Source organism: Saccopteryx bilineata, chromosome 1 (genome assembly GCF_036850765.1).
Source record: "Saccopteryx bilineata isolate mSacBil1 chromosome 1, mSacBil1_pri_phased_curated, whole genome shotgun sequence".
Classification (NCBI taxonomy): domain Eukaryota; kingdom Metazoa; phylum Chordata; class Mammalia; order Chiroptera; family Emballonuridae; genus Saccopteryx; species Saccopteryx bilineata.
Genome location: NC_089490.1, coordinates 23,974,030 through 23,990,556, shown reverse-complemented (window position 1 = coordinate 23,990,556; position 16,527 = coordinate 23,974,030). Strand labels below are relative to the sequence as shown.

The 16,527-nt window shown below is 43.9% G+C and overlaps 1 protein-coding gene across 1 annotated transcript; it reads right to left on the bottom strand.

The window, feature by feature from the left end:
- Nucleotides 1-4,409: 4,409 nt before the first annotated feature.
- TDRD6 (tudor domain containing 6) lies at nucleotides 4,410-14,707 on the bottom strand. The gene is made up of 3 exons (XM_066252562.1): nucleotides 8,659-14,707; nucleotides 6,191-6,309; nucleotides 4,410-4,529 (listed from the first exon to the last, which is right to left on the bottom strand). Exons 1-3 carry the CDS (start codon nucleotides 14,705-14,707, stop codon nucleotides 4,410-4,412), a joined length of 6,288 nt encoding a protein of 2,095 aa, XP_066108659.1.
- Between the last annotated feature and the right edge of the window lie 1,820 nt (nucleotides 14,708-16,527).

The following is a 16,527-nucleotide window of genomic DNA, read 5'->3' as shown; positions in this document are numbered from 1 at the left end:
ACTTTGATGTTAGATAGGTCCAGTCTGATCAAATCTCTAGCTCTTTGACCTTGGCCAAGTTACTTAACCTCTCTAAAAAGTTTCAATTTTGTCACCTATAGAATCTGGATAATATTAAGATGCATCTTAGAGTTGAGGATTAAATAAGAAAATGCATTTAAAGTACCAGCTGAATGACTAAACATGGAGCTAACATTTAATATTGCTGTTTCTTCCTATTGTAGAATTGTGGTTCCATTACTACAGATATTCCAGAATTCTATTTATTATTATTATTATTATTATTATTAATGAGAGAGACAGGAAGGGAGAGAGATTAGACACATCAACTCGAAGTTGCAACACTTCAGTTGTTTATTGATTGCTTTCTCATACGTGCCTTGACCAGGGGACTCCAGGTGAGCCAGTGACCCCTTGTTCAAGTCAGCGACCTTGGGTCCAACTATGAGAGCTTTCGATTCAAGCCAGCACCCATGGGATCATGTTGATGATCCCATGCTCAAGCCAGATGGGACCGTGCTCAAGCTGGCAACCTCGAGGTTTCAAACCTGGGACCTCAGCATCCCAGGGCAACACTATCCCCTGTGCCACCCCCGGTCAGGCCTATTTTTTTTCTTTCTTTTTATTGATTTGAGGGTGAGGGGAGAGAAGCACTTATTTGTTTTCTGACTTAGTTGTGCTTAGTTGCAACTTAGTTGCAACAGTCATTGGTTGCTTCCCCTATGTGCCCTGATCAGGGATCAATCCCACAACCTTGGTGTTTTAGGACGATGATCTAACTGACTGAGCTAACTGGCCAGGGACTGTTTTCTTTTTAATTAAATGAGACTGCTACACCTTTAAGGGTAAACTTTATTCAAATATTGTGTCATATAAGAATACTTCCAAATTTAAACAGGCTCTTAGTCAAATGTTAACTAGACAGACAAGACAAAACTTCGGAAATAAAACAATAAAACAAAAATCCTAAAGGAGTTACAAAACCATTGTCCTAAGTGGGTCATATACTATGCCTGTCATAAACCTATATAAAAATTAAACAGTATATTTAAAAGAAACAAAAATATTTTTTTAAAAAATGTAACTTAATATGTTAGCAAATTGTTTAGCAAAATAAAGATCCCCAATCCATAAACATTCAACAATACGACAGTACATACACTGTACAATCAACTGAGAGCTTTTTTTTGTTTACAACACATATCCAAGTTTTCAGAAACGGACACTGCCCTGTGATCATGCTGTCACTGTGCTCAGTGCTCTGTGGTCCGGACGCAGGCCACTTGCTGCAGAGCAGTCTCTGACTGAACGGCCACATCTATGGATCCACAAGTATATCTCTCTCTTCTCCAGACCCAGTTTCTAAAACAGCAAGAGAAAAACCTCAATTTGAGAAATACGTAAAAACAAGAAAATGATTGACATGGGTGTTACACAACAAATTTCTTAAAAAAAAAACAAAAAACTTTTTTATTTATTGATTTTAGCCAGAGAAGAAGAAGGGGGGGGGTGAGATAGAAAGAGAAAGAGAGAGGAACACTGATCGTTCCTGAATGTGCCCTGACCAGGGGTCAAACCGGCAGCCTCTGAGCTTCGGGCCGAGTCTAACCAACAGCTCTGGGCCAGGGCTCACAAATTTAATGTTCTCTAAGAACGGGGTGAGGGACACAGGGGAGTATTCTAATTACTACAGAGAATTATTCCTACAAAAATGTTATCTTCTTTTTTTTTTTTTTTTTTTGTATTTTGGTTCTTATACACTACCTATTATCAAAGTTTCTCTAAAATATTACAAAATTGGCAATATTTTATATTTTGCTAGAATGATGTTAAAAAGGCCGATAGCAGTTAGTCCACTGTTCTCTTTGATTAGTGTGTATTTTTCACATAAAGTCACCAAGAGCTGATTTCATTCCCAATTTGTTCAATTCTGAGAACCAGTGCACTACTTAGGAACATGATCATGCAATAACCAGGAACTCTATTGTGTATGTAAACTATGGTATCATGTTTGTAAAGCTGAAAGTCCTGAATGAAATTCCAAGAGATCATTTAACATACATCATTTGAACATATGAGCTAATTAACACTCATTTGAACATAGGAGCTAATTAACACTGAGAAAATCCTTTAGTGTATGATTCATAAATCTAACTTTCAAGGTTAATTCAATCAAGAAACAAATTTCCCATGATATTTCAAGAAATCCTCCTCATGGTTATTTATCCCTTTAAGCACATTTACTGTATTTTCCCATATATAAGACACATCTTTTTTTGAAAAATTTGGGGTCTAGAACAGGAGTCCCCAAACTTTTTACACAGAGGGCCAGTTCACTGTCCCTCAGACCATTGGAGAGCTGGACTATAAAAAAAAAAACTATGAACAAATCCCTATGCACACTGCACATATCTTATTTTAAAGTAAAAAAAGAAAACAGGAACAAATACAATATTTAAAATAAAGAACAAGTAAATTTAAATCAACAAACTGACCAGTATTTCAATGGGAACTATGCTCCTCTCACTGACCACCAATGAAAGAGGTGCCCCTTCTGGAAGTGCGGCAGGGGCCGGATAAATGGCCTCAGGGGGCCACATGTGGCCCGCGGGCCGTAGTTTGGGGACCCCTGGTGCGTCTTATACAGTGGTTGTAGAAGTGTAGCATTTCAAATGCCATAGATGGAACTGAGGATGAGGCAATATCTGAAGACAGTGATTCGTCATCAGACACAGATGAGGACAAGATAATGGGTGGGAGTTTTGACAGTGATGAGGAGTTGTATGAATTTTATGATGAATAAAACGAGTTCAATAACTCTATGTCATACATTTTCTTTCAAATTTCAGGCTCCAAAATTAAGGTGCGTCTTATACATGGGGAAATACAGTAACATTTTTAGCTGGTGTTTTGTTTTGTTTTTTTCCTACTACCAATCTCCAAGGAAATTGATAAACCATTATTGTTTGAGGATTCAGGGCAATGGCACCTTTAAGATTTGGCAATCTGTTTTACAAACAAAAGTTACCTTTAATGGTGGTGTCATCCAATGACATCGAGGAACGATCTTCTCCCACCGTTTGGACTGCAGCCTAACAGAAGGAACCGTGGGATTACAACCAGATCTTCATTATAGGCACAAAATAATGAAAACGGTAAACGACAGAAAGTAATCCTCTAAAAAGTATGACAATCTGATTTTACAGTGAAGAACCACCTCAAGTTCATTTTCTATTCTTCAACGACTCATTTCTCTGAACCATGTCCACTGGAGCATTTGACACAGGGAATAAAGTAACCCTTTCTAATTTTTAGCTCCCAAATGCCCACAACTTTAGTGTTTGGTGCATGATATTCAAAACATTTAGGATACAGTACAAAATTATTCAACACACAAAAAATGGAGAAAGGCTAATCATTTCTCAGGACAATCAGTAGATGCAAACTCCGAGATGACCAGACATTGTAACTATCACACACACAGATTTTGAAGCGTGAAGTTCAACAAACTCCCAACAGGATAAACTCAAATGCCCAGACATATCATAATGACATGGGAAACTGACTACCTTATAATCTTAAATGAAAAACAATATATAAAACTGTATGTAGAATGAAATCAACTGTGTTTAAAATATGTAGGTGATATACTTATATTCTAATAAAATCAGAAAAAGTATAAAAGAAACCCACATTGACCAACCTGTTTATCTTTGTGTGGATGTATGATAGGTGATACTCTCTCCTTTCTAACTTTGCTATTTTCCCAGAGTTTCTGCAACAATATGAAGGTCATGGGCACCAAACAATTTTCTTTCTTTTTTTTTTTGGTATTTTTTTGAAGTTAGAAGCAGGGAGGCAGTCAGACAGACTCCTGCATGCGCCCAACTGGGACGCACCCGGCAGGCCCACCAGGAGGCAATGCTCTGCCCATCTGGGGTGTTGCTCCATTGTGGTGGGAGCCATTCTAGCACCTGAGGCAGAGGCCATGGAGCCATCCTCAGCACCTGGGCCAACTTTGCTCCAATAGAGCCTTGGCTGTGGGAGGGGAAGAGAGAGGCACAGAGAGTGGAGAAGGGGAAGGGTGGAGAAGCAGATGGGTGCTTCTCCTGTGTGCCTTGACCAGGAATCGAATCCAGGACTTTCACCCGCCGGGCTGACGCTCTACAGCTGAGCCAACTGGCCAGGGCCAATTTTCATATTTTTAGTCCCAAAATGAAAATTAAGGAGTGAAACATTAATAACTAGCTTATCCAAAGGGATATGTATCATAAAACCCAGAAACATTGATTGTTATTGCTGTTTTTCATTATTATTATTACAATATTAGAATTTTTTTCTCTCCATTATTCCTAAAGACAAGGTCTTTAGAAATAGTTTGTCACCTTTCAAAATGAAGGACAATGCTCTCAGTGATTATTATTTGTATAATTCCATACCTCGGATGAACTGGTGTCCAATTGGGGTTTACCATCCCAGACATTCTCGGGCTTCACCATCTCCTCCACACTATTTGAAAGATTCAAAACCTACCAAAGGAAAAAATTTTCATAAAAGTTGGTAGTTTCCAAAAACTGTAACTGATTTTTGTACCATATCAATCCTTTTAAAATGACATACCTGAAAAGGCAATGAAAATGATTTTATTAAATTTCAACCTTATGTTGCAACTCAATGGTACTTCAGTTCAAAAAACATACATTGAGCATGCCTAGAGATCAAAGATAGATAAAATCCACATCTCACGAAGTTCAGAATTTGGTGGCAAAACAGACCGCTAAGCAGCTCATTACAATACAGTATAGGAAGCACAGACTTCAGCAGAGCTATAGAAATATAAAGTGAGTATACAGCTGTTGTGCTGGGGCTGGGGGAAGTGATGGAAAGATTTAGAAATTAATGCAAGTGAATGCTTCCTGGAGGAGGCAACGGCTAAAGCAAATCTTTTAAAATTAAGTGGAAATTAACCAGTTTGGGAAGGGGACAGAATAAATAGAACTGCATTATTAAAAACATAAAAGAAGCCAAGCAGAATAATATATGTGTAAGAAACCAAGCCGTTTGATGTTCACCTGATATAAGGTACAAAACACAAAGGAGAAAGACCTAAGGCTGGAGAGAAGTACAGTGACCCTTAACCCTGGAGGACCACGTCACGCTTGACTTTTCTATTCTAGACCAGTGGGTCTCAAATTTTAATGGTATAAGAATGCACAGTCTTGCCCTGGCTGGGTAGCTCAGTTGGTTAGAGCGTCATCCCAGTACTCCAAGGTTGCAGATTTGATTCCCAGTCAGGGCACATACAAGAATCAACCAATGAATGCATAAATAAGTGAACAACAAATTGATGTCTCTCTCTTGCTCTCTCTCTCTCCCCCCCTTCCTCTCTCTCTAAATTAATCAATACAGTTATTTTAATTAAAAAAAAGAGGGAGGAGAAAGAGGAAGGGGGAGGGAGAGTGGGAGGAGGGGGAGGGAGGGAGGAGAAGGAGAGGAGAAGAAAAGGAAAAAGAAGGAAGAAGAAGAAAATAGAAGGAAGAGGAACAGGGAGGAAGAAGGAAGGAGGAGAAGGAAGGAAGGAGAAGGAGAAGGAGAAGGAGAAGCAGAAGGAGAAGAAGAAAGCACAGTCCTGATCCTTCTCTGAGGAGTTCTGAGTCAGCCAGCCAGGGCACAGCCCAGAAATCTACAACTGAAGTAACACAGCAGTTGATTCTCATACAAGTGGTTTTCAAATCACAGGAGAATCAACTGCAAGCCCCTTAGAAGTTTCCACACGGGACTGATGTAGTCAGATTTGCATGTGACAAACTTCACCCTGACAGTGTAGAGACTCAGCTGAAGGAAGACTAGAAGTAAACCAAACAGAAGGTTATTAGAGTGATCTGGTTGTGAAATGAGGGACTCATCCAAGGCAGTGGCATTAGACATAAAAAGCTGAAACAGGTTAAGAAGTGGAAAGTGCGGAACTTGGTGACTGACAGGATTTCAGGGGGAAGGGAGGTCAAAGAGCTGAGGACAATTTCTGGCTAGGACACTTATCCATAAACTTTTAAAATGAATTTTGCACTGCATCAAAATATGAAGGAGGATGAACAGTGAACATCTGTTCAATTGCACTTTCGCATCTGATAAAATTTCCTTCACAGTCTGCGAGTACATTTTTGAGATAAAGGACTTCATCTTGACTCACCCTTGTGCCTTCTTCAGCTATTTCCAAAATCTCACATTTAGACCGCGTGTGTCCTGACCGCACAACACATTTGGATCCAACAGTAAGTCCTTTCAGAGTGCAGGTTCTCTCTGGTTGAGCTGCCAGGTTGAATAGAATAAGACTCAGTGCAACCCTCTTAATTCCTGAATGTTAGATGCACAAGCAAAGCATTTTCCTAGCCTGCTTTGCTGTTCCTGTATAATCAGTATCATGTTCGGTACAACGTGGTCTAAGTCTGCCGTCTTTCCTCACTTCCTTTTTAAATTCTTCCAGGGTCCCCTCCCCATAGAATTCCTTACCACTGTCCTCAAAAACAAACAGAAAAGCCTGCCACGGGTTGTGTTTTTTAAGGATGTGAGTCTGATTCTAACATTAAAAATTACAAAAACAGACACACATAATACATAAACACAGACAACAATGTGGTGTTCACCAGAGGGAAGGGGGGTGGGCTAGGTGGAGGTGGGCAAAGGGGAAAATGGGGACGGAAAGAGACGTTGCTCGGGGCAGAGGGTGCGGGATGCACTGTGTAGATGATGTTCTGTTGAGTTGTACACTTGAAACCTGTAGGGTTTTGTGAACCAGTGTCATCCCAATAAATTCAGTGAACAAACAAACAAAAAACAATTACTACCAAAAGCCACGTGTGATATGGTCTTTGGTTACAACAGCCATTTCTATAAGCAAACCAGCTTATTGCAAATGAACAACCTTATCACAAAGCTATTACTTACTATTATAAAACATAACAATAAGCTCTAAAAATATAGTCTAATAGTTAAACCAGTGGTAGTCAACCTGGTCCCTACTGCCCACTAGTGGGCGTTCCAGCATTCATGGTGGGCGGTAGCGGAGCAACCAAAGTATAAATAAAAAGATCGATTTAACTATAGTAAGTTGTTTTATAAAGATTTATTCTGCCAAACTTAGCGAAAATCTGACATAAAGTACTTGGTAAGTAACTATTATTATATGCTTTAACTTGCTGTAACTCTGCTTTATAAATCACCATTACTGTGGAACCGGTGGGCAGTTAGAAAATTTTACTACTAACAGAGATACAAAAGTGGGAAGTAGGTATAAAAAGGTTGACTACCCCTGAGATAAACAAATGATCATATATCCACAGAATGATATACTAGGAAGTTAAAATATATTGAGAGCGTATTTAAGAGTTTAACACATAGCACTGAACACGGTAGGCGTGGGCTCTCTAGTTTAAACTCGCTGTAAATAAGCACACACACAGGGAGAAAGACAACAGGAAGGAAGTGCCCCACCGCATCACCTGCGGTCATGTTTTTGGTGGTGCGTTTACAGTGATACTCATGCTCCTTTGACTACTGCGTTCTCTATTTTTTGCAATGGCTCAAATTTAATAATATAAAATTATTAAAAAGTCTAACATTTGATTATAAGAAAAAGGTAAAAGTTAGCCATTTTGTCTTTTAAGTCTTACTATGCGGCCTAGAAAATAGCAGTAATAATAATTTACAGAAAAGTCGATGACAATGAATGCTCTCCAATATTTACTGCTGGCTGTTAACTTATTTAGTTAAAACAGGCTTCCTAAGTGTAGTTTTTGTTTAAGGGATTCTAAATGAATGGCAAGGGACGTGCCTGAAGCAAAACAGTTAAATTTGAAAATTTTGCTAAAATGATCACTATCATAAATTCATGCTTACAGCAGTGCTTGGCAAAGGAACACTATGTTTTTTTTATTGCTTTTTTTTTTTTTTAACTTACCAAAAAACAATTGCTTTATTTTAAAGATGTTTTGTTTACACTTTAATGTGATTTTTGGAGACACATTTTTTTTTTTCATTTTTCCGAAGCTGGAAACGGGGAGGCAGTCAGACAGACTCCCGCATGCGCCTGACCAGGATCCACCCAGCACGCCCACCAGGGGGCGATGCCCTGCCCCTCTGGGGCATTGCTCTGTTGTGTCCAGAGCCACTATAGCGCCTGAGGCAGAGGCCACAGAGCCATCCCCAGCGCCCGGGCCATCCTTGCTCCAATGGAGCCTCACTGCGAGAGGGGAAGAGAGAGACAGAGAGGAAGGAGAGGGGGAGGGGTGGAGAAGCAAATGGGCGCCTCTCCTGTGTGCCCTGGCCGGGAATCGAACCCGGGATTTCTGCACGCCAGACCGACGCTCTACCGCTGAGCCAACCGGCCAGGGCCTGGAGACACATTTTAAGGTATCTTTAAATACAAAGTAATTCAGCATCTCACCCAGCACATACAATATCATTTTACAATTTAATTTCTCTATATTTAAAATACCCTCCAAATCTGATGCTCCTTTCAGGTCTTAATCTTACCACCACCACCCTCCCCCCCAAAAAAACAAACTAATTTAAGTAAGAATTATTCCTTTCTTTAAGACAAATAAGTCATTTTGAAAGACACTACCTTAAACCTAAATGAAAGAAAAAACATTCACACACCTGAGACGTGATCTGGTAAAGTGCTGTGTTTCCTTCCATCTCTGGATTCTTCTTCAGGGAACAAAGGCACCGGCGAGAAAACGGCATCCTTGTTGCCGTATCCCATCAATTCCTCTTGAGAAGGGTCCGTTTCAGTCTGCGGTTTGGGGTCATAACTCTCTCCATCTAGAGGCAGCGGCAGCCTGTGCTGGTCATTGAAATGGTCCACACAACCTGACTTTCTCGTGTCCTCAGCACCCACGTATTCTAGGCACAGCCGGGCTGTAGGTAATTCCAGCTCGGGCCCTTGCCCGGCTTCACAGGTGAGGGGAGGCGGCCCCGGACATGGCTCCGGCGTGCTGTCTGTGTCACAGCGGTGGGGCAGCGGCTCTTCTCTCTCTTCATCGCCGACTAGAGAATGCTGCAACTCCATGGATTCTAGTTCCACGAATTCTTTTGATTCCTCATCGGGAGACCGCAGCACCTCGAGTGAATTCAGTTCTTCTAATAGCTCTTCTGTCCCACCGGCACATGGAAATAACTTGTTAAATCCCCTGATGAGGTATTTATCATCCAGCCCTGTGTGGTCAACCAGCTGGCATTCGACTTCCGGGACCTCAGTGCCAATTTTATCTTTGCAGGTCTTTTCAAAGGCTTCGAGAATGTCATCAGTGTCAGAGTCATAGAATTTAGCTGCTTTGGTTTCCATCATGAGGAAGTGCTTTTCAATTCTTTCAGAGAGCTCATCTGCCTGTAGCTCCGCGAACAGTCTTTCCCGCCGTCCGGCTTTACTGCTCGGTGTCTTCAGTCTGACATCAGGACCGGGGAAGCCGAGAGCTCCGTCCATCCATGGGCCACTGTTTCCAGAGGGCAGATCACTGTTACTAATACTCATCTTAGAATATTTTTTCATTTCCTCATTAATACTTCTGCCTTTGCTTTTCAAGTCAACAATTGCTAAAGGAATATCACAAACGTCCTTTTTGATTTCTAAAATTGTCATCTCTAACACATCTTCTGTTACTATTTCATAAAAATAGTCATTTCCCTCTGGAGGGCACACACCCTCTGAAATGTTAAACCCCGAGAGGCAGCAGGGAAAGGCTTGCATAGGGACCAGCAGAAGTTCAGAAGGAATGGTCCAGAGCGCTTCTGGGTCCACACAGTCTTCGGTGTTTCCAAAGTCCACAAGCCTGACGGATACAAAATAATCTTCAGAGATGTTTGTGATAAGGGCCCTATAATAATGCCCATCTTCTCTGTATCGCGTTATGCATGGATCGCCAATACGAGGACAGGAGATACACCTTCTCTGCTCCATTACTTGTTTTCCAGCAGTTTGTACTTTTACTTCTAAATACTGAAGTTGCTCAGTATCGGCAAACTGACACCAAAAATATTCAGGTCCATCTATCACAGTGGCATAAGCTCTGACCATTTTCATCGTTGGATTATACCAGTTAAGAAACATTGACGTGTCAATGTCTGCTTTGTTGGCAGACTTTGAAAAGGCACCATTAACCATTTGGGTAGAAAGTCCAATTTCGAATTTCTCACTGACACTGTACCTGCTAATCATATCCTCTGCTATGCACCCATGTTCATCAGCAAGAGTAACTTCCCACCTGTCTTGAAATTTAACAAATTCACATCTTATTTGAGCCTCATCTGTCCTTTGGGAAAAGTAATGCATCATTTCTTTAGAGTTTAAAACCTCAGGAACCCAAAGTCCCCTTAAGGAGCAGTGAATGCATAATCTTGGTAACAGTGCATTCACCAGGTCAAGTTTACCTACCTTGTTAGCGTGAATCACAGAAACATTGCCGTAATCTATAAATTGTACGGAAAGAAAGTCACATGGTTGTTGTTCCTTGACCACCGCACGATACCATAGGTTGTCTTCTGGAAAAGCGGCACATATTACATCGCCTCTTTGCAAAGGTGGACCTGCATAACTTTGGGGCCTTGTCTTAACATCATTTAATCTCTCTGAGAGATGATTAAGTTCAGCTTCATCTTCTGTTAGTTGAACATAAAAGTCTGACGGGTCATTTATATGAGAAACATAGACAGTTGTTTTAAAACCAGGCATTATAGTCTTCTGAGGAAGCTCGGCAATTTTTAGAGGCAAGTCTTTATTATATGAATCTCCTGCTTTTCTCTCTAAAGGAGTGGCTTCTAGTTTTGTGACTTTCAAAGGGGATGCCTCAACAAATCCTTCTTCTTTCTTTTCTGTTGTTAATAAAGACACTTCACTGTTTTTATTTCCCACAGAGTCCTGACGTGGAGTCACTAAGTTTGTCTTTGTTGGACTTGGTGAAAGTTTGAGTTCCTTACATACTGAGCTGATCTTAGGTTTATATGATTTGGCCAAAGTCCCCATATTGTATAATTTGTTCTCTACTGATTTACTTGTATGTCCTGTAGGTGACATGTTCATAGTTTCCTTTTTTATATCAAGAATTTCTGTTGCGAAGAGTACTTCACTCTCTTCTTTTTTCCTTTCCCCACATTTATAACCAAGTAGCACTAACTTCTCATTAATATTAGCATTAATTTGAATATGGTCATCATAGAGTTCTATAATTAGCGTTCCATCTGGATCCCTTGTTACGACCATGGCCTTCAGTGACTTATCTAAAACAGTCTCCTGAAACCATGTTGTAACTTCTTCTGGTATATGGTCAGGGATATCAGATAAAGAACACCTAACGGCTTGCATGGGCAGAAATAAGGCATCACAGGCATCGCTAGGAATTGAAAGCAGATCATCATTTGTTACCACGTGAGTGTTCCCAAAATCAACAAAGAAGACTTTATTTGGGTCTTTTTCGATCACTATCCCCCTATACCAATTTCTATCAGTATACTTGGCAAGGCACATGGCTCCAGGGATCAAGGGAGGATTTTTTACGTTCAGCAAAGTTTTGTTTAATTGTGCAATACAATATGACAAGTGTTCCAAAACATGGGCATTTTTCCCCAACTGGCAATAAAATGTCCAAGGGTTGTCAACATGTGTGATATACACTGATTCTTCACTTCCAACTTCCACGTCATGTGTCGAGTAGTAGTAAGAACGTAGCTGAACAGGGAACCCCAGGGGCTTCGGAAGTTTTGTTGATCTTGCAAGTCCCTTTTCTACCAACATATGGCTTGCGCTCTGAAAGGGCGTTAACAAATCCACGATATAAAACAGTCCCTCATCACCTATTGATGCAATAGCAAATATTGTGCATTTTAATTCTCGGTTGGCATCCCACGCATTAGCCACAAATTCACTGAAAACTTGTATGGCCTCTTCATGCCATCTAAAAGGGTTCTGACCAGTTGGTTCAATTAAATTATAAAGACTGCACCTAAAAGCCTGAGCCTTAACTTTGAGAAACTCTTCACTAACTGAACAAATATTCTTCACAGATTCCATTGCTTTGTCTCCATAATCTACAAATACTACTTTGACATTCTCAGAGGACGGTGGCCCCCTGATCAGAGCTCTGGACCATTTCCCATTTATTCTTCGCTTTGCCAGACAAGCAAGGGAGGTTCCCCGGTAAGGGGTAGGGGTATTGTTACAATAGTCCTGAATATCACACATTAGAGTTTTAAATCCTTCCATGTTCCTGGTCAGCTGGCACCAGAAATAGCCAGGGTTTATAATATGAGACACTTTGACTTCTATTGTACTTCCAACTTTTATCTCTCCCTTACAAGAAGAGCCTGGTTTAATTTCCAAGGTATTCTGTATCAAGGGAGAATAAACAGACTCTGTTTTCTCTTTTTCCTGCACAACTAGTTCAGTTGAAATATCTGTAACAATGGTTGTGTCAGTCAGAGCTTCTGAAACTGATGTAGTTTTGTTATCTCTCTTGGCTTTCTGTTCTACTGCTTCCTCCTTGGCAGAAGATATTTTGTTATTCTCAGCACTAAGATGGCCTGAAACATGCCCTGGGGAGTGGGCACATCCAGGAATATTTTCCTTTGTTTCAAATTCCTGATACTTGGCATATCCAGCCTGAGCAATCACCTTACTAATGTTTTTTTCCTCGGTTCTTGATTCATCAAGAATCTCAATAACATATTGATTATCCTGCTTACCAAGAACATGGATAACTAATTCTTTGTGGAGCACAGTCTTTTTAAAAAAGGAAATTGTCTCCTGGCTCCAAGTTTCGGCCAAAGGCCAAACATCCGCCAAAGTGCATCTCAGAGCCAACGCCGGCAGCCGTCTAAACTGGGGAAGCAGCATCCTCACGTCATACCAGTGCACATTCTCTGAATTGCCTCGATCAACCAAGGATACATCCACACTCTTGTCATCTAATCTGGTGATCACAGCCCGATAATAACCGTTTTCTTTCCATTTGACACAGCAGAGATCATCAGGTTTCGGTTCCAAAACTACCCCGTCCAGCTTACTGGCCGAGGAATAGAAACTGCACATTCTCTTCGTCAACCTGCTGAAGGTCCCAATGTGCTTCCTCAGCCGGATCCAAAACTCAGAAGGAGTTTTAACAAACTCTACCTGGGCGTCATAGAAGGCATTCCTCTTTAAGTTGATACATCTCAAGGCTGGGAGGGAAAACTCTTCATCTGCTTCTTCAGCAGGAAACTGACGGCCAAGAGCTTCCTCTTCCTCCTCCTCCTTCTTCTCTTCCTCCTGGTCCTCATCTTCTTCCCACTCTTCCTTTTCCTCCTCCTCCTCTTCCTCTGTTCCCTGGCTCTGAAGGAATCTGTCAGCCAGGCAACAGGCCTGCACTCCGAATACAGAGTTAAGATTAACCCCATCTTCTCCATACAGGGTGACATAATACACATGCTCAAAGGGACAGTAAAATTCAATCTTTGCGTTCACTGCCTGGCCCAGTATCAGTGCCTTCAGGTCACCGACTTGGGACCGAGACCAGCCCCTGCCACCGTCCCAGAGACCATATAAAGCACAGGGGTAGGTCACCACAGGCATTCGAAAATATTCAGGCAGCAAGTAGTGCAGGCTGCTGCAGCTCACTAACTCCTTCCTGCCCAAGTCTACGTGAAGCACCTGCGCACAGTGCTGCGGCCGAAAAGTCTCAAGCAAGAGTGCCCTGTACCAATGTCCGTCCAACCCACAGGCTGCACATGGAGAGCCCGGCTTGTCTGGGCTCTCCTCCCGCTCCTCCCAGGTGGCACTGCTGCAGTTCTTGTCCCTCTTCCCCGCGGAACCCCGGTACACGTGGGCCATGCTCTCGGAGAGGCGGTGGATCTCCTGCGAGAAGCTGCGCAGCTGACAGTGAATGCGGTGGGGATGGCACACTTGAGTCACCACCACCGGCTCCGTCACGCCCAGCTGCAGCTGCGGGTAGAAGTAATCCAGGCCAGGCTGTTCTTGCTTGAGCGGGACTCGTTGCAAGACCAGAGCCCCGGGGCCCATGCAGGCAGGGGTGGCGGGGAGATAGCGTTTGAGCAGCGAGCGGAAGAGAACGTGGGGTACCTGCCGGGCCAGGCCGAGCTCCTCCATCTGCTGCAACAGAGCCGGCACCTCCAGGAAGACCAGGCGGTACGGGAGAAGGACGTCCAGGACCCGCCCGTGCAACTTCTTGCCCTGCAGGTTGCTGAGGAAGGCCAAGGCGCTGGCCGGCCAGTGCTGGGACTCGCCCCCGCCGCCCGTGCCGCCGCCGCCCAGGGGCACCAGGCCGGCCAGCACGCAGCCCAGCACCTCCGAGGGCAGGTGGAAGAACTCGCGGCACCCGGGCACCAGCGAGCCGGCGCCGGCCGTGACGGTGCGGCCCTCGTCCAGCAGGAAGACGCGGCTCTGCTGGCCCTGCCGGCTGACCACGCGGCCCCGGTGCCACAGGAGTCCCACCTGCACCAGGCACAGCTCGCCGGGCGAGGCCGCGGTGCCGCCGGGCACCCACGGGCCGTGCGTGGCCCCCGCCTCCTGGATCTCCCTGCTCAGCCGCAGGTACTCTTCTTGCCGCTCGCCCACCAGCCCCCAAACCTGCACAGGGATCGCCTCGGAACGCACGTCCACGAAGGACACCCGCAGGACCAGCGAGGCCCCTGGAGTCGGCAGCCCGGGCGTCGAGCACATCTCCATGGCGCGGCGCGGCCCCTGAGCTGTCCGGGCGGGGACTCCACAGGCTCAGGACAGAGGACTGGGAAGAATCCCAAAGGGACGCGCCAATGGCCGAGCCTCCGGACTCACGCCAACTGCTCAGCCCCCGCTGCGTGACCAACCGCCCACGCCCGAGCCCCCGGGTATCGCGGCTGCGCAGGTATTCGCAGCGCGCGTGGCGCCGCTTCTGGACGGGCGGTGACATATCACCCGCCAGAGAAGGCTGGGGGTGGCGTGATGGCCGAAGGAACTTGGATGGCCATTCAGTGGGCCAGGAGGTGGCGGGAGGGGACACAACCTGCCTCCCCTTAGAGCTCCTTCCACTCTGGAGGAGACTGTAGGTCGGGCCGAGGTCTGTGGGGAGGGCCAGGCCAGAAAGGGGCTTCCTCTCGGACTGTCCCACTCGGTGCTTGCCCGCCCGTGGGGAAATGGCGGAGAAATGACAGCCAACGGCACATTCCTGGCGTTAGGGCCCGAACTCTCAGAGGACCCCACGTGCTCCCAGTCTAAGAAGTGCCAATGCCTGGTGCCCCGCGGGGGGACAGGACTTGCTGTAACCTGGAGCCAGTTGCTGACGCCTCTCTTCTATGAACCCCGGTTGATCCCTTGAATTGTTAGAAGGGTTAAAAATCAAGTGTGAGGCTACAGGGAGACTTGAATGCTTCCTTCCCAGTGATGGCCGGTAGGCGTTCCTCTGCTGTTTTCTTGGCCTTACTTACTATCTATAACGTTCTAACTTTTCAGGCATTTGTTCTTCATTTACTCCCAGAGCTAACACAACTGGGCTCCTAAAAGGAGGTCAAGAGGAATGAAAGAAACGTGATTTCAAATTCTTGATGAATGGACTCTTGTTCTTTGTCCCCCACCCAAATCTTCCCGAGGGAGCCCTTGGAAGACTCCAGCTGTCAAAGAGGAGGGGGTGGAATGGGCGAGGGCAGGCACTGTGACCAGGTCCCAGATGTATGGCTGTGTTAGATTACTAGTCATTTGCAAAGTGAAACACATTCATCGGAGTTTTTCACACTTTTTCACTTTACTCCTTCACATTGTGAAGAGCCATCAGATACAGTACAGATACAATGAAGGCAGTGCTTTATACAGCGGTTCTCAAAGTGTGCGCCAGGGCGCACTGGTGCACCCTAGAAGATGTCCAGGTGCGCCCTATGGTATTCCAGAGAAATATGTGCCAGTTGGGGACCAAAAAACCAACAAGGTTTTTTTGAGTTTAGATTTTTGGGGGACAGAGGTGTGGTGAATTGGCTGTAAGCTGACAATCTGCCCAACCCCCCACCTCACTTGCCTGATTAGGTTGCAAACGGCTGTTAAGCTGTGGTGCTGGATTGTTTACAACCCCCCATGTTCCCTGAAAAGACTGGAGACAAGTTCCTTCTATCCTTTGGTGTAAAGTTAAGATGATACATATGGGGGGGGGGGGGTTGGATTGATGATTAAACATAAGGAATTGTCTCTTGAAACCTTTTGGATTTTTATAAAAGAAAAAAAATGTGGCAATATCTAAAAAAGCTTTGAACATTTTACTACAATTTTTAACATCCTATTTATGTGAATTAAGATTTCCTACCTTCAACACAATTAAGAGTAAAAAGAGAGGAATTCTTCAATAAATCGACAAGGAAATGAAAGTTTGTCTTTCAAATCTATGCCCAAACATTGAAGAAATCGCTAGGACACATCAGGCTCATCTTTCTCATACACAAGAATGAAAAAACTTAACACATTCGTGCCTGGATCTGCCGAATTTACTAAATCTTACTAAGAATGTATCTATATATGTA